General features: G+C 40.1%; 1 protein-coding gene across 1 annotated transcript in view; it reads left to right on the forward strand.

Annotated features, from left to right (window-relative positions):
- sema4gb (sema domain, immunoglobulin domain (Ig), transmembrane domain (TM) and short cytoplasmic domain, (semaphorin) 4Gb) overlaps positions 1–19295 on the forward strand; it is a 55418-nt gene that overhangs the window by 6451 nt on the left and 29672 nt on the right. Inside the window, exon 2 of the mRNA XM_087844805.1 lies at positions 396–695. Coding sequence (XP_087700931.1) covers positions 560–695 — 136 coding nt within the window. The 5' untranslated portion in view covers positions 396–559. The remainder of the gene's footprint in view (positions 1–395; positions 696–19295) is intronic.

Below are 19295 nucleotides of genomic sequence, written 5' to 3' on the forward strand. Positions count from 1 at the left end.
GTGTTGTAAAATCCTGCAAAATATTTTATGATTATAATTTTTCTACTTTCCATACTGCACTCGTAAATGCACCACACTGATTTAAATGCACTTTTCAGACATCACAGGAATGAGATTTATTTTAATACTATTTTATTGCCCACTAAAGAAGGGCCAGTCAATAGCTCGGTTGATTTGCTGCACAACAAGTACATTTCTGGCACTTTGACATCCTTTTAATCTTTCAATTAGTCCAGCGCAGCATATCCACTTGGGTGGTGGAGTCTTTGTCCTGTAAACGTTTGTTTTGTTTATAAATGAGTGAAATCCATCATCACCTTTAGACAGCAGCATCTAGTTTGGTATTCATGATCACATTTTAGTAATACACATTGTTTTTCTCTTTCTCTGCACAGACTCAGTGTGTTCTCAGCTGGAGGATAATCAAAGAGTCTGCGCCTGCTTGCTGCTGGGCCTGAAGATACACGCTTTGCACATTTATTTCATTATTTATTTTTTGCATACAATAAACAGTGAGCACAAGCAAGTCTCTGCTTGGACCCAGGTCTGTAGGTTAATCATGGGATCAGTCAAGCCCTTCCTACTCCTCCTGCTGCCCCTGATGTTTTTCAGCAGACTATCACAGCTGTGGGCCTTTCCGTTCAGCCCATCCTTGGACCTGGATGTCACTCCGAGAACTACCGTCTTCTCAAAAGGTGAGGATCAAGCAGATTTTTTAAAATTAAAAGTCTTAAACGGTGATTAAAGCTCTGTACAGGGGGGTTAGTGGTAAAAAGGAGATAATTTTAATCTTCCAAAACAAAATTTTTTAATATTAGTTAAAAATTTAATCAGAGGCAGCACGGTGGCACGGTGGTTAGCACTGTTGCCGCACAGCAAGAAGGTCCTGAGTTCAATTCCACCATCAGGCCGGGGTCTTTCTGTGTGGAGTTTGCATGTTCTCCCCGTGTTTGCGTGGGTTCCCTCCGGGTACTCCGGCTTCCTCCCACCGTCCAAATACATGCAGCTTGTGGGGATAGGTTAATTGGATAATCCAAATTGCCACGAGGTGTGAGTGTGTGAGTGAATGTGAGTGTGAATGGTTGTCTGTCCCTGTGTGTTGGCCCTGCGACAGACTGGCGACCTTTCCAGGGTGTACCCTGCCTCTCGCCCTATGACAGCTGGGATAGGCTCCAGCACCCCCCGCGACCCTGAAAAGGATAAGTGGAAGTGAATGGATGGATGGATGGATTTAATCAGATTATCAGGAAATGGATGATCGTTTTTATCCTAATCTGATCATACATACAAATGTGATACAAATGTTTTCGTTATTTACATTTGTATATGCTGGCCCGCAAATAATCTCCTTAAAGATTATGACAGAGCTCCGGAACATGGCGTGATTTTTATGTTTTTATCAAAATAATCCAATTAAGGTTGTCGTACAACAAGGGGTACATTGCAGACAAGGATTACAAACTAAAAGATGATTTAGCATCCTTAAATGGTTGGCCAAAATATAAACAAATACTGGCCAAAAAATATGGAGCTCAAGTTTTGCCCCCCAGCATAACTCCCTGAATAAACAGCAGCAGAAGACATCCTGTTCTCCTCCCTGAAAGCATTATGGCAGTGCTAATTTAGGGGAGCTATTCCACCTCCTATTAATCCCATTGTACAGCAGTTGGCTTCGGTCTGTCATGACCCAGCTCTAAGGCCAAACCAGAAATGGAAAGGCATGAGAGTTGGTGGCTAATATGAGCATTTGCTGTAACCAGTAAAAAAGAAAATAAACAAGAAAGCAAATGAAATGTGAAGTATGTTCATCAGTGGTATGGTGAGGCTGCCAACTGTGGAGGAACATAATCTAGACCAGAGTGTACGATCACATAGATGAAGCTGAGATTTCAGCTAGAGGGCTTTTGTCCTAGACCAGGTGTGCCAAATCAGCTGATTACTATGGTGTTGGCATGAGTAGTTCATGGACATCTGGGGAGAAAGAGTTGTCATTCACATCTCTCCACAGATTACCTAAGACGGAGGCCATCACACATTCTGAGATGGTTCTCAATTTGTAGGACTGACCAAGACTTAATGGCTAAAAGAACGATTTACACATGCTTTTAGGCGAAAAAAGCCACATACTATGTTTATTTTCGCAGTTACAATATTGATATTGTCTTTAAACTGGCTTAAAATAACACTTTGCAGCATGATTATCATCCAAAAAGAGACCAGATACACAAAAAGAAACACAAAAAAGTATGAACAGGGACAAACTCCATTAATACTGTGTATTTCCAGATGGATCCACAAACACATGTGCACAACCCAGCTAACAGATCGCTGTCCTTATTTGCTACTGCTCCGGCTGCTTCCTCCCCTCCCTGTTACGGAAGTGGCACAGTTTTTGCAGTTGGCCCCAAAGACAGCTCCTTCATGCTCAGAGTTATTAATCGCCTCTCTCATGCCCTGTCCTAGATCACACAGCTCAGCAAACACTTCTAATGAAACAATAGACAAGAAGCCTCCATAAAAGAGGACCTGAGCACGTTAGACCTGATTACTGCCTGTGCAGAAAATACCGCTGAATAGGTGTGTTTTGGCACACAGTGGGTATTTACACACACCATCAGCACGTCTTCCTTACACCTCCACCTCTTACTTCCCACCAGCTCACCTTTACCCTCCCTCTCTCCTCACTTACTGCAGCAGAGGCCAGCTGCAGCGAGAAGGGAACTCCAGCACAGACAAACAGTAAGGGCTGGCGCTCTTACCTCCACTCCACCCCACTCCACTTTTCTCCTCTTCGGTCCTCCGAGGATGAGTATTATTAGCGGGCGGGTGGAGTTAACAGGGCCGGCTGTATTGCTAGCCGAGCTCTCTGGTGTCATAAGTGCTATTGAGAGTATTGCAGGGTGAGATGATATTTTGGAGATGGGAGGATGTGCTGCTTGATGTTCTGAATCACAATAACTCTGAGTGCGACTGTAACACAGCAGAAGCTGGTTGTGTATTTGTTCCCGGTTCTGTGGTGCATTTTCTTGATCCGACCTGAGTGGATGATTACTTTGTTTGCTGGAGAGAGAGGTCTAAGGTCTGAGCTTTGCTTCGAAGTGCACTGATTGGTTGAGAAAAGTACACTGAAGAACAATGAATAAAGAAACTGTTGTGGAGCTATTTACTGCAACTACTGGGAGGTGAAGCATTGACCAGACTACGAATATCTTTTGGTTATTTATCAAACAAATGAAAAGGGCTTGCTCTATTGAGTGCTCATCAGACGGGAATGCATGCAAAATTAATTTTTAACCATCTCTAAACAAAGGAGTCTCTGCAGCTGTATGTGTTTGTCCTTTCCTACTTCAGCTGCTGTATTGCTGTGGAATTAAAGTTGCTTGGATGAATGATTTATATGTTTGGCTAAAAGCTGTTAATAAGATGTGGATGAAGGCATGCCTGGGTTGGTTTAGAGAGGACCACCACCTCTCACCATCATAATCTCCTTGCTGCTCCAATCTGTACATTTTATTTTAATCAATTTTGTCATTTAAATTAGAGACTCGTGCTTTTTAAATTTCTAGTTTTGGTCTTCATTTTATGTTAAGAGCTGGGTCGTAAAACTATTTATCTAATCTATATACAAACTCATTTCCAAAAATTTGGGATGGTATGCCTGGTGCAGGTAAGACCCAAACACAGTACTCGGAACGCAGGGAATAAAATAATAGGTGGTTTTATTAAACTGAAGTACAAAATAATACAAAAAAACAATACTAGGAGACTCAAACCGTTGACACAAGGATAGCATATTGCAAGGGAGGACAGAAGGAAATGCAGACAATATATACACAAGCAGGATAACGAGGGAAGAGGCCACAGGTGGGAACACAGCTGACACTAATCCAGACAAATGAGACAAGGGAAGCAAAACTGAACAGAATACACACGAGACAGGAGATTCTCAAAGTAAAGCAGGAAGTAACACACACTGAGAAACAAACTAAGACACATGGGCTTGACACTGGGACAGAAACAGATATGGAGACGTGACCGGGGAGACTGAAGAAACTACAAAACACAGAGATGAGACTAGGACAGACATGAACCAGAAATCCAAAACTATAAATACAAACTCAGCGAAAATAATATGTTCAGACACTAGAACATAATTAACTTATGCTTTCAAAGAAGTAAATGACAAATCCAAAGGAACACTCAAACACTGGGTCAAAGACCCATGATAATGACAACTTTTGAGAATTACTGCCTCTCTGTCCCACTTTTGTTGTCCCTGGCCCAACTTTTTTGAGAACTAGTAAAATGCTTCAGTTTAAACTTTTGATATTTTATTGTGAATAAAATTCGATTTTTAAATCATTGCATCGTGCTTCTATTAACACATCTCCCCTGATGATTAGAAAATGGCATTTTTGGAATTAGGGCAGCATGCTGGTGCGGTGGTTAGCACTGTTGAATCACAGCAAGAAGGTCCTGAGCTTGCTTCCAACATCTGTCTGGACTTTTTCTGTATGGAGTTTGCATGTTCTCCCTGTGTTTGTGTGGGTTCTCTCTGGGTACTCCGGCTTCCTCCCACATTTCAGAGACATGCAGTTAGTGGGGTTAGGTTAATTGATGATTCTAAATTGCCCATAGGTGTGAATTTGAGTGCAAGTGATTGTCTCTCTACATGTGATAGACTGGGATAGGCTCCAGCACCACCCGCCCCAACCCCCGTGACCCTGAATTGGATAAGCGAAAGAGAATGGGTGGATGAATTTTTGGAATTAGGTGTATAATTAAGCTATTATTGCAACTCATGGAGTACAGGTCTGTTGGTGAATATTTGCTGGTTTTGAAAAGCAGCAAATCAAACCTGGAGGCACCATAGAAGCTGAAAATAATGTCAGTCTCTGACTTTCCACTGCACTGTTATATTTGTTCTTCAGGCTCACTATTATCTCCTCATGCTGGGCAGGTACTGCCTGTATCTTCCTGCTATGTGCAAGGTGTCCCGTGGCTTTGGTGACTTTTTCATGTTTTGACACTAAGAACTATCTTGTTAGGTTTGGAAAAAGAGTGGTTTGGTGTAGCATAATTGAAAAGTGACAAGTTGGACGTGATCCCTCACTAATGCTGTAACCTGCCTAAGGACACCTTGTGCTTAAGTCATAAAAACAACATTAACTGAGGCCGAGAGAACAAGCTCACCCCAGGCTCACCTACAGAGTCTTCTGTTTAGTGAAGCACAAACACAGCTGCAAACAGCAGTTGTTCCCATCAGGCACATTTTGACCAGCTTGTGTAAATGCACAGTGGAAGAACTTATCTGTGTTCTGTCCTCACAGTGGTCAAGTTTGTGACAATTCATTTACACATCTCCGACTGTGCCTAGGATTATAAATCATACATACTCTTCTTACTGCGGGCACTTTTCTGTGCTGTAGCCAGAGCCCGTCTGTCATTACAGATTTTCTTTTTCTCCTTGCCCTCACAGAAAGTTGTCCTTGACCCAGTTTCTAATCATCAGGGAAGGCGTGTGAGTACATGTGAGAGTGCAGAACGTGCACGTGTGTCAGCATGCGTCTCATCACTCTTAGGGCATGCCCTGCGAATGTGTGCTGCATATATGTGTGTGTCATGTAGGGGGAAGCTTATTAAGTGCCATGTAAAAATCCTGCATACATGCATCTCCTGTCACTTTCCTCGTTGAGACATGTCAGCGGGGAGGACGGGGGAAGGGAAGTTTCTTCTCCCTTTGATGATATGTGGGTGTCACTGTCTGTGGGAGGATTGATATTATTTTTTTTTGCTGGCGCTCATTAATTTACAGTATGCTTTACTGGTTTGCTGCATGAGTGGGAGGAGAAGGACATGATGTATCACAGGGAGAGCGCTTGGATATGTATATAAAAGAGAAAATGACAGAAGAGGTCTTTATGCACTCTTGGTGTGAACAGGTACATGGAAAAGGCCACCAAATGCAAACAAGCAAAGAAATAATTCTGATACATGATTTTTTTATCCAATACTGAGATGAATCTATAAATAGTATTTAATACTTAATTCCTTTCTTGATGTTAAAATGGACCCACTATTTAAACAGTGGACGCTCGTATTAAACATAGCCAGGGTTTCAAATAAGGAGGTTCCTTGATTTCTGACAGTTTTTTTTACTCTTGGCTCCCATCATAATGAGAGGGGATATCCCTAACATGGTCATGTCATCTAAATCTCTGGCTGCGAGCATGGAAGCCACATCTGTTATTCAGACCTTGTGGTTTTGAGGAGCAGTCAATCAGAAGAAAGTTGTCTGATACGCAGACAAGATAAAACTTGTTTCAGAGGATGCCTTGGCAACAAGACTCTGTATAAAATAGATAAAGATTATTTTGAATTCTACTGCTCTAGTAGAGTCCAGAAATAAAAAAAAAAAAAAAAGACCAAATATTGGTCTTATTTTAAAACAAAAGATTTAATGTCATGTTGAAGGAGGTTTTTTTTAAAGTGAGTTTTTTAAACTCAGCTTTCTTTTCAACTTTGGATCTTTTTAGATCTTTCATTTCTTTGTTTTTGTGCATTTATCTTACTTTTATCAACCTTTATCATGCAGACTATTTAAAATATGCCTGTGCTGAACACACCATCTGTGGGTTGCAGCTTGTCTCTTGGAGTAACAAAGAAAACTGATCTGCCTGAGGAACAGGGAGGACTACTGCTAGCCAAACCAGGCATTCTTAACTCTTAATTCTTTGTAGTTGGTTGCTTTATTAAAATACTAAGATCCATCGACTGTTTTTCTGCAGTGCTGTTCTACTGCATTTCAGCAATTAAAGCACTTTTGTACTCCAAGCCTCATTAACCTAAGCACTTTTTATATGCCCTCATTTATAGATAAATGCATCATGTATCATGTTCAGTATATTGCCCAAGGGTAGTTTGACCCAGACTCAGGGAGCCAGGGATTAAACCATGATCTTCTAATTAGTACACAACCTGATCTGTCACCTGAACCACAGCCACACAACTAAAAAACAAGTTAGTTTATAGTTATTAAAGATGCCACCCCAAAAAGAAATGTTACGTTTGGTGGCAATATGTTTGCACACAGTTTATGATAACCAAGAGCTAGTCACTGATGTGCTGTTAGAAAGGTGTCAGAAACTTGATGACATTTCCCTGCGTGGACAGCAACTGAAAACAACCAAATATGTGAAAGCTCACGCACAGTAACATACAGATCAAGTGTGAGGATGAGGTTGATAGTGAAGAGTGAAGAACGGGGAAGAACTGGCACAGGAACAGAGGCTCCTTCAATTATAGTTAGATTTCGAGCTATGGCAGGCAGTGGTCTTTAGTAGGAGTTGCTGATAAATCCATTGTCCCTGCTCAGCACCAGACAGCAGACAGACGAGGTTGCTGCTGATTTGATGAGTTCCTTTATCGGTTTGTCGAGACGAAACATAGCTAAAAGCTCTTCTAAAAGAGACTAAAAATAAACAGAGACTAGACTAGCTTTTCTAACCAAATCAACATCTTTCTTCTGGCTAATCAAACTAGCTGCCATATGAATATTTCTAAATGGTTATTTTGACCATGATGCATGTGATCGACTTGATAAAACATCACTGTAGCAGAAAATAGAAATGGTATTGGAGCTTTTCCATTTAAAAGAAAGCAAAAATACTGAATGCATTAAGCATCAGAAATCCACCGTTGTAACCTTTATGGGCAGGTTTGACAACTAAACATAGATTGTTTTTGTGGGCCACGGTGCATTTTTCCACTCCTAGAAGTGAGATTAATGCTTGACTGTGTCCTGAACTCGATTGTTTGCCCATGGGGCTTGTGCTTTGGCATTTTCTACCTCTGCCACCAGACCTGAAGTAATGCCGTTCTGAAATATTGATGCACTGTAAGTTACTATGTTGAGAGCTGGGATGTAACAAGAGGTCTTGGTAGTAAGGTTCCTTATAGATTGCACCATTATTGTGATGTTGGCAGTAAGAAAGCCTGCCAGCTTGACGCTTCTGTGTAGACGAATTGTTTTGCATCCAGTATGGTAATTACACCACTAATGATCATCAATTTACTGCTCAACAAAGTCTGTTAATATCTTAGCCTAACCAGCTGCATCTTGTGCATAACAGTGATGATTTACAAACTGTATCAGCGAGACCAAGACTGCTCAAACTAAAGAGGTTTAATCTCTGCTGTTATTTGCTGTTACCTTTTTTTGGGGGAGGGGGGGTTTCAGTTGAGACATTTTATGCCTTAGACCCTTTAAATCCCTGAAGCTTACATGGTGCTTTGATCCTCTTCTCCTCTGATAGTGTTGGTGTCTGATTCAGACACAGCCTTATTAGTAATTCAGTGATGGCCGATGTGCCAGTCCTGCAATGACACTGCCACCATTTGAGTGGGGTTATGTTTTTCCATCTTATCTAAGATGAAAGTCTTGGCTCTCCTTCATCTTATTCTGCAGTCTCTCTGGTTGGACAAAGTCTTATGAAAGTTTTGGCTCTGACACAAGCTTTAAAGAAAAGGTATTGTATTTGTGTCATTATTAATAGTGGGGTAAACATACCACTGCCACTTTGATGTGCAAAATAAGCATGCACATCAGATCGGGACAGGCCTATTTTTTCTTCATATTATAAAACTTCTTAAAACTGGGTCGATTTTAGTACATTTCTAGCCAGCATGAAATCACCTATTTTGAAGCTTCACTGGTAGCATTTTGGCCACAACCATGTTGTTTTTTGAAGAAAAAGAAGTGACCACATTTGGAAAAAATGTTGGAGTGCTACAATTTACTTGGTTAGCAAGCTGCATACATAAACTATATGCATACTATGCACAGACAGATACCTGCTAACTGGTGCAGATAAAAAGTACTTTTTTTCACTCAACGAAAGTGAACCACAAATGGATTGTCTTGGATAGTCTGCACAACACAGAAAGCCATATTAGTAGCCAGATAGTTTACTAAAAAATGCTTACTAAAGAACAGTTTTTGGCTATGACAGCTACAGTATTCATGTGTAAGCACCCTTGTCAATCAAAATGGCCATGTTCCTCATTTTAAGCCTCACTGGTATTCAAACAAATGATTTATAAGGAAAGACCCAGTCAGACGTCTTAATGCATTCTCAATCATCCAGGTAAGGAAATCTTCAAAAGTTGATTCTGTTCATCTGGACTGAAAACCAGTCAGAGTTCTTATGAGACCATACAAGGCTTCAAATATGCCTCTTAGTGTTCTAAAATTGGGCATTTTTAAAGGGGGGTCTATGGCGATTGACTTGCTTTTTGAACCAGCCTCAAGTGGCCACTAGAGGAAATCTAAGGAGCTTGGAAAGAAAAACATCTGGACTTCTTTAAGTTGCTTGAAGACATTTCACCTTTCACTTCTTTTGGACAGAGAAGACAGATGGTTTGAAAGAGGAGTGAAAGAAGCCATCTATGTCCGCTGCGAACAACCATCTTTGAACAGAGACGGTGGCTTACGACACCAACTGTCTGCCATCTATAATCCAGTTTTGAGATCCTTTCCCAGACGCCTTAACGCCCACTCACATCCTGGGCCATTTGACCTCAGTAAATCACATGATAGGGTGTGGCTAGGTTTCACCCGAAACCTTGGCTGATTGTGACCTACACCTGTTTTCAAACCTTGGCTCGTGTGATTAGGTAGAGGATCATCAGGGAGTTCACTCCCCTAGGACTTAAATCTTGGACTCTCCACCATTTGACCTTAGAACTGAAGAAGCTTCTTGGATGAAAGGTGAAACGTCTTCAAGCAACTTAAAGAAGTTCAGAAGCTTGTCTTTCCAAGCTGACTACAATGACCTGGATGACTGAGAACCTTCACAGACACTAGAGGAAATGCAGTTTTTGTTTCTTATGCCTAATCTTCACTTTACAGTCTTGGATTGCACATAAATAATAATTATTACAGCATGAATTACACTTTGTCCTATGGATTTTCTTATTCACATAATAGTTTGCTCTGACAAGTAATTACCATCATAAACAATATTGTTATTACTAAAACATAAACATAAATTTGATTTGACATGCGTAAGTGGAAACCTGTCAACATACTGACAGAATCCATTGGCTGGAGTGTGATGTGCCACAATTTAATGAGCAGCTGTGTTTTAAAAAAATACAAATTTTCCTGCACTTCACAATTCACACTACCCATATGGTGTAGAAAAAACAGCAGATGGAGAGAGTACTGTGAACTGGATGTACCTCCTGTAAGGAATTGGTCCCAATAAAAGCTGCTGACAGTGAACAGTGTGGATTATTCAGCATATCAAGGACAGCTCGTCACAGTGACAGACACTTGTTGTAAAGATAAATTGCTGCTGCATATTTTGCTTCTTTTTGTATGAAGCTCCACTGACCTTTTATTCAGCTGAAGGCAAGGGCGATTGTGAAGAATCTGAGAGATTTGTACTTCAAAACTTAGTCAATTAAAAATAAAATGGCTAAATACCACAAGAAAACCATGAAAGAAAATAAACCTGGGCATACTGACCCTTTAAAAGTCATTTTTTATTTTTCTGTTAATTCTCTGTCAGTGTTTAGAAGTCAGAATTATGAGCAGGGTCATCATTTACTAGAGCCAGCATCATTCACTCATGAACCATGTCCAACTTGTTTTTGTGGTGAGAAACTGCAGGTGCAGTACTAAATTTTACAGAGCGCTGTGCACATCTTGTAGCTGTGCACTTGAACCTGAGGGCAGTGTCGGGTGCTCTTTTTTTATTTTGTTTATGGTTTGCTCTTTCTGTTTTTCTTTAGCTGCCACATAGTAAAAAAGAGTGTTAAAAACAATGAAAACTGCCCACTGCAGCCATTGTTTGTGCTTCCCATTCATGCTTTTTTTAAAGCAAGCTCCGCTGTCGTTTTCTTAATTTTTTAACCAACTTTTTAGCCATTCTGAAACTGCACAAGTTGACAAAAACACAAGATAATAAATCACGTGACATGACCTCACCCACTGATATGGGACTTCTTATTTTTAAGCTTTAGTGTTCAGAAGTTACGGATGAAAGAAGAGTGCTCACTTATATTAGCATCAATGCATTCATACAGGTGTGATCCACAGACACACATACCAGCTAATTAGTATTAAGTAACAGACTTTAGAAATATAATAATTTCTCTTTATCTTGGATTTTTTGAGCCACGCAGTACAGACCATCCAACAATAATAGCAATTGCCCCCAACCCCATCCTGGTAGCTGAGTTATTACTATTTAGTGGTGTTAAGTTTTGAACATTTTGACCTTGTATGGAGATAGAGCTCATGAAACATGTATCATATGGCATCTAGAGGCCCTGTAGGTACTGTCACATCTGTGCTGACTTCATTTTTAAGCTTTAGGGGTTGCCCTTTGGTAGCAACAAGTATTCAACTTTGCAAAAGGGTCTGTGTCCATCTGTGAATGTCTGATCTTTTGCTGATCCTTGTCTGACCTTTTCTAAACATAAACAAGAGTGGCCTTGTTACCAGTGACAGCTAAGAATGAAAAAGAAAATAAAAACTGAAAATAAGTGGTCAGCTGAGTCTCGAAAAATTTTCTTAAGCACAAGATCTCCTGGATGTCCAGTCTCCTGGATAAAAGTCATGTGTCCAACCCGGCATCTACCACAAACTACTTCCTGCATCAACTTTGTCGGTCAAATCCCTGAAGGCAAACTTCTTCCATGAGAGAAGTAGAAACAAAAAGGTGTCAACAAGCATGTTATAAACAAGTCGATCGAAGCCTGTGAACAGAAATATTAACTTTTTAAATTGGTGCAAATGTTTGATCAGAGTTATAAATGTAAAAGCCATTTCTGAGTAAACTGAAAATTATGTCGGTGAAGCAACAGTGTCAACTACTAGCAGATGGTTGGAACAAAAAAATAAAAAATACCACCCCCATCTCACCAAGAAATAACAGGCTGAATGGGTAAAATATTATCTTGATTCGATGGTATTGTATATTCTGCAGTTTACAGACCTGCTAATTGTCTTTTAAACTAAATAAACACTTTAAAATTGCATATTTCAGTTTGTGCACAGCTATTTCCTATGGTAAACATCGTAATATAGAAAATAATGGAGTCAGCAGATGACACGCCGACATACTTCGCTTTTTGTTTTTTTAACCTTTGCCTTTATTCTTGCACAAGGTCTTCTGTGCATAATTGCTTACATAACACACAGTCATGTTGCTGACTCTTGACCATGGTAAAGAAGTAAAGAGTTGCTTATATAATGTGGATAGAGTTGAAAGAAACTGACACTGCTGACAGTGTTCAAAGAAATCAAGTCAGGCTTTCCTTCAAGCCTTTGTTCCCAAATTTTTTGTGAGCACGTGTGCGTTCTTGTTTGTCACATGCTCGCCACAGTGGGTGCAGCGATCGGTGAGTCACAAAGGAAGTCACACACTCAGACTGTGACAGATACGCATACAAACATACAGTGGATTTACTATCATCCAGGACCCCACATGGTGGATTACAAGTGTGTCTGAGCATGAGTGCGCACAATCTGGCTACGCCACCTGTGACGGCTCAACTGCCGAAAACGCTCATTCTGGCAAACACACAACGCACACTCCTCAGATCTTCTGAGTCACTGACAGAGTTGTCTTTACTCTTTTTCAGGAGGCAGATGATGGGTGAAATAAGTGTGAAGAGTATGTGTGTGTCTGTGTAACCACTGACAGATGTTTCTGAGGAGCATTTTGACCTCTTCCCCTCATCAAACCTGTGTACTCTGAAGAGTCAGAAGAACTGACGCGCAAACACACACACACTCAAACACAGTAAATGAACAGTAAATAGAAACCAGCCAGCAGACTAAGAGGTTTCTGGCACACCTCAGTGGTCTGTTGAATTTCCCCATTGATTTTGCAGCAAAGCACGAGGTACATTGTGTGTCTCTCTGTATGTGTGTGTGTGTTTCTCTGTGTGTGTCTGCGGATATAAAATAATGGCCAGCTTCGTGGAACAGCAGGTTGACATCTGTGTGTGTTGCTAAATAGATATTCATAGCAATCCTCTTAGTGATAATGATTTTTTGATTTTTAATTTTCAATATCGAAAACTGCATTAATCTATATGTAATATAGAATATGTTGCTTCTTCTAAGGAGTGCTTTTGGGAGGCACAAAAATTTAACTAAAATTAAAAATATGCACATTTTGATACCAGATGGTGTTCCTGAAGGAACAAACAAGGAATTTGTGACTCCTCATGCAATCAAGCTGGGGATATTTTTTCTTGTTAGTTGAATGTGTAAACTAATATACACTAGAACCACTAAGGAATTTAAAAAAGGAATTGACTACATTTTTCATGGCATAGATTCAAAGTTTTGGAAGCATTGGTCTATAATAAGATGATAGCATCACACAGATACTGCAGATTTGTCAGCTTCACATTCACAATGCAGATCTTTCCACAAAGCTGCCTTGTTGCATTGAGCCCTGGTGGCTGTGGAATGCACTGAACACATTTTCATGAAACCAGTAGGAGATGATTTGAGTTTTGTGGTATGACAGATTATCCTGTTGGAAGCAGTGATCAGAAGATGAGTAAACTAGGCATAAAGAAGTGGACTTGCTTCACACGTTGTGCGTTCACAGATGCTCTTCTGCTTAACTGGTTCTAATGAGTGGTTACAGTATTTGAGTTACTGTTGCCTTCCTATCAGCTCAATGACGTCCATTCTCCTCTGACAACTGGCATCAGTAAGGCATTTTTCTGCAGAGAGCTGACACTTACTGGATACTTTCTCTTTTTTGGACTGTAAGCCCTAGAGATGGAGGAAAATCCCAATAGATCAGCAGTTTCTGTAATACTTTAATATCTTAACCATGTCTTATTAATTCCACAAGCCACTGTGGCCCACCCATTCAATTCAATTCAATTTTATTGATATAGCGCCAAATCACAACAGCAGTCGCCTCAAGGCACTTTATATTCTACAGTAGATCGTATAATAATAGATTCAGAGAAAACCCAACAGTCATATAACCCCCTATGAGCAAGCACTTTGGCGACAGTGGGAAGGAAAAACTTCCTTTTAACAGGAAGAAACCTCCGGCAGAACCAGGCTCAGGGAGGGGCGGGGCCATCTGCTGTGACCAGTTGGGGTGGAAGGAAAACAGGATAAAGACATGCTGTGGAAGAGAGACAGAGATTAATGACAGGTATGATTCAATGCAGAGAGGTCTATTAACACATAGTGAGTGAGAAAGGTGACTGGAAAGGAAAAACTCAATGCATCATGGGAATCCCCCGGCAGCCTACATCTATTGCAGCATAACTAAGGGAGGATTCAGGGTCACCTGGTCCAGCCCTAACTATATGCTTTACCAAAAAGGAAAGTTTTAAGCCTAATCTTAAAAGTAGAGATAGTGTCTGTCTCCCGAATCCAAACTGGAAGCTGGTTCCACAGAAGAGGGGCCTTAAAACTGTGGACCCATGGCTGGGTCCCAAGCCCAGAAAAATGGGGAGGGTTGTGTCATGAAGGGTGTCCTGCTCAAAAGAACTTGGCCAAATCAAACATGCAGATTGCAGAATGACGTGCTAGTGACAGGGTGAGAAAGAAGCAGATGATTTGCTGTGCCAACCCCCAAGGGCAGTAGCTGAAAGAAGAACAAGAAGTCTGCATGCCTAATTGCAAAGAGTTCCTGCCATGAGAAATTTTTGTTTGAAATGGCCAGTTAGTGTGTGTATACTGTTACAATGGTGGATGCGCATAGTAAACACTTTAACTTTCAAGAATTGCAATAAGTGTACGTACAAGTTACCCCTGTGAGCAAAGAGGTCCCAACTCTTGTCTTGAGAAAGTTTTTTGCTACCCTTGGGTCTGAATGATGTCAGTGGACGTAAGTGGGTAGATATCCCTAATATGGTCAATTGAGGGACATGCTTGGGCTTTGACTAAAGCCCAGCTCACCTGGTGCTCAAATTTTGTTTGCAATGGGCTGCCAAACAGAATAAATCTAGCTTAAGAAGCTAAAACAGTAGATAAACTGAGGAGCTACATCAAGGGTCAGTATAGGGTTTAGAGCACTCCTGTAATTGCTGCCAATTGATTTTTCATTTCTGTGATTCAGACTAAAAAAAAAGTTTCTCTTTCATATCTCGGACTCAAGATCAAGTGGTATGAAATAGCAATCGCTCGCGTCATACCAGATCTGAGACCAAGGTCACTCTGCCTCTGCTGCCTTGAGCCCAGGGACATTTTGTGTCACCACAGTCCTTCTCATCAGCCCTGTGCTTGTTATATCATACAGTCACTATTTTTATAAGATAGAAACCAAGGCTTTTGCTTACTTGGATGAGTCACGAGTAGCGGGCTCTTTACATTGCCTTGGGTTGAGATTTTGTGTTTGCATAACTCTTACTTTAAAAATAATCTCGGAGAGTATGCAGTGTTCTCGTGAGGAGGAAATTGTTAATGTCATGCATTTTTTAATGCGCGTGACTGTGTTTCTTTCTTTATCACACTTTCTTCTTGAATATATCTCACGTATCGGTTTGTTTTCTGATGTTCCCATGTCTTTTAGATTATATTTAGATTATTTGCATGTGCAGTGGAGTGTATACCCTGCTGGGTGAATCCTGGCCCTTCCTACCAAAGTGCCCTCATCTACCCTTCAGATGAATCCCCTCCTGGCGTGTCCTGACCTTTGCCTGTGTTGGATGACATGGTCATTGCTCACTCAAATCTCAAGTTGACAGGCTGAAAAATGTTTTTTTTTTTAAAAAAAAGAGTTACACAGTCACGTGCCTTTCATTGATAGCTACAGTAGTTTTGCAATAGTTGCTGATAAAGTTAGTGGAAAGTTGAGTTCATGGAAATGAACTCTGGAAACAAAAAACGGATCATTCTTAATTTATTAAAACTTTTAGTTACTGCTCTTGCCCTCATAGCAGTCACTAAAAACAGGCTTGAGGGTGCAGGAAATGAAAGCAGGAATGCGATCACTTAAATCTTACATAAACTATGAGGCAGTCCAATTACTGGAACGAAATGATCAAATTTCAGCTGTTTTCAGCACCTATCATAATTAACATACCTGTATAGCTCTCCTGTTTAGTGAGAGATAAAAAAAGAGGTTGGAAGATCTGACTACGATTTTGAGTTATTTACACAGAGAAAAACAAAGAACATGTTTTTTTTAAGTTAGTATGTAAGCAGGTAATAAAGCATCAAAAAGCCTTTAACGGCAAAAGCTCATACAAGAATTATCAAAATTAAAAAAGTAAAAAAGCATTGAATTTCAAAGAATTTTCCCTGTTTGTAACACTTAAAAACAGAACTATAAAGTCTCATTAAAACTGCATTTGTGGGAGGACTTTTGAAAAGTAAACTCCTCTCATTCTGAAAATGTGCACGTCACAAAAACAGAGCTGTGCCTGGAGTCCAGTTAATGTTAAAAGATTGAGTGCATCTCATTAGTTCTCTGTCCCTAGGAAATTACACTTTATATATTGCACAAAATACTAAATTGCTCACACTGCACAGACATCGTTTATACACTACATAAAACAATGCAAACCGACAATGTGCAATCTTGATTTCAAAACTGCTGACAAAAAAATGCTGAATAATCCCCTGCAGGGGTTCTCCTGTGGTTGATGTGCTAAGTGTGATGAGTAATTTAGGTAATGTGATTTAGGTCAAGTTTGAATATTATAATATTTAAGGTAGCTGTCATACAAACTATATATTATTGCTACTCATTTATGTAAGTCTTAAGGCGCTAGTGCAGCAACAAATGTCAGCTGCTCTTGTTAAACTGAGAAGGGTACGTTTATAGTACAAAATCAGCTTGTCTTCTCCACCATGGAATCAAAGATTTTATTGCCCTTGATTAGTTTTATTGCAGCTTGCTCAGAAGTCACCTGGATAATTGATGCCTTTCAGATTACCTTTTAAGGTCATTGCACATTTCTTTGCAGCTGCATTCCAGGCTCTGGTTGCCTAGTTACCCATCCAATGTATTTACTCCCAGTCCATATGTCAATTGCTAGCTGTTTCAGCCGTTCACCTGGAAGCTGAGAAATGCTCGGGCCCACTTTTGCTGCTTGTAGTTATTTGACTGTAGTCGCTTTAAGTTGCACTTTCTATGGTCTCACCATGTTGCTTCCAGTGTGGATGCACTTTTAAGAGAGATGCTCAAAGTCTAAACAAGACCATGAATTCTATAAAACTTGATCTTACACTCCAACACTCCTTGTCAGTGTCTTAACATAGACATTAAAAACAGTCTTCTACTACCTCACAGACAATTAGAAATATTCACTATTACTGGAAGAGCAGTGGCTATAGAGGATTACAGTTTTTTAATTTATAAATTTATGCTTAAAATAAATATTTTAAAAGTAAATTTGGTCTTTTTTTAAACATAACTTTAAAAAAAAAGGAAGAATGAATGCTTTAAAACTTTTTTTAAAGGATTTCCTCTACCAGGAGCTGTGTGTGCATCATCAATCTTCTCAGTCTCCATGCGTATAATCAGCCTGACAGCCATAACAGAGCTGGTATGATAATAACCTAATTATTGACCAGTAAGAGCATCCCTGTGGTTGTCTGACTGTCAGTTAAAAAGAAAGAAAGAAAAAGGCTGATAAGAAGGAAGGTTGTGCAGAAAGAGAAGCTGCTGTCTGAATCAGTCTCTGGTTTTCTAGGAAGTCGATAGGTTCCTGCAGAGCTGCTGTCATGGCCCAGTGTGTCCATGTGATGGTTAGGCAAGCAGACAGTTGTGTGGGGAAGAAACCGCCTTCCTTGTGATGCTTGGGAAACTCAAACCAGTTTTCATCATGTTGTATTATGCAAGATCAAACACGCTGGAAAACTCGCTGTCATCCTCATTATCATCATGGTTATTGTAAATTAGGGAAGTAAAAGCATTACTAATACTGTAGTGTGATACAGTGGAGATGAGTCACAGCCTGGGAGAGTATATGTGTTTATGTCATGCATAAACATGGACTCCAGTTTCAGCTGGGACAGGTTTTTTTTAACTGCTCTGACAGTTCTTGAGTTCTTGACAAAGTTGAACCTAGCCGTCAACAAAAACTTTTGTCTCAGACTGTTTGTACCTGTAGGATCTCACTGATATGTTTATTAACAGCTTAAAAACTGCTTACATAGGTAGATTTTCCATTAACAAATACAGGAACATTTATGTGGATTGACTTGTGTTGGCTAGCCTGCTTGGCTAGCAAAATGCATGTGTAATTCACTTGTAGAGTCGTGCATTTTCTTTAGTAATTTTTTCCCCATGTGTAAATGTACTGATTCATATAAATCATTTCTCTACTCTACTTTATACAACAGATTGTTACTCTGTGATTTCCTGTTTTATTTTGATAGCTTTGATAGCTTCTTTCTTGTCCTATGGCCTTCCTCAGCAGCAGTGAACCGTTTCCATCTTCTGTCTTGTGTTTGGTTTGACTTAATTGTTTTCACGTTGTCTTCTGGGCAAATATGTTTTACAAGTTTTAAGCTGTACCTAACTAAAACCACTGAATGAAGAACAAACTGTGGATTGCATTGTCATGGAAATGGGACTGTATTAATCTAGTGACGCAGAAATGTTAATAAACCTGATCTGCTGCTAAGTCTCTTTTACACTGCTGCAGCTGCAGCTACTTAAACACAGAGCACACACCAAGACAAACACCTGTTCAATCAATAAAATTATTTTAACTTTGATCTGCTGACAAAATAAATCGATTTCAAAGTCTCTTTTACTGGACAGTAACATTTAATGTTTAAGTGTATCCAATTTAAAGTCTAATCTTTAACTTGGATACAGTCAGACATTAAACGTTACTCTCTAATAAAGGAGACTTGCAGAACTAAATTTCAGAGCCTTAATCTGATCTAATCATCTAAGAAATTAACAGTAGCATTGAGAGCTCACTGAGTCTTTAGCAGAAGGCCCTGCTTGATGGATCATAGCTGCATTTGATCACAGGGGAGCTGGAGCCTATCCCAGTTGTCTTGGGGTGAGAGGCAGGGTACACCCTGGACAGGTCGCCAGTCTGTCACATGGCTAAGACATAGAGACAGGCAACCATTCACACTCACATTCACACCTATGGGCAATTTAGAGTTACCAGTTAACCTAACCTCACTAACTGCACATCTTTGGACTGTGGGAGGAAGCTGGAGTACCCAGAGAGAAGCCATGCAAACATGGGGAGAACATTCAAACTCCACAGAGAAAGACCCTGGCCTGATGGTGAAATTGAACTCAGCACTTCTTGTTGTGAGGCAA

This window comes from Neolamprologus brichardi, chromosome 8 (assembly GCF_056152115.1).
Source record: "Neolamprologus brichardi isolate AB-2024 chromosome 8, ASM5615211v1, whole genome shotgun sequence".
In the NCBI taxonomy this organism is placed as follows: domain Eukaryota; kingdom Metazoa; phylum Chordata; class Actinopteri; order Cichliformes; family Cichlidae; genus Neolamprologus; species Neolamprologus brichardi.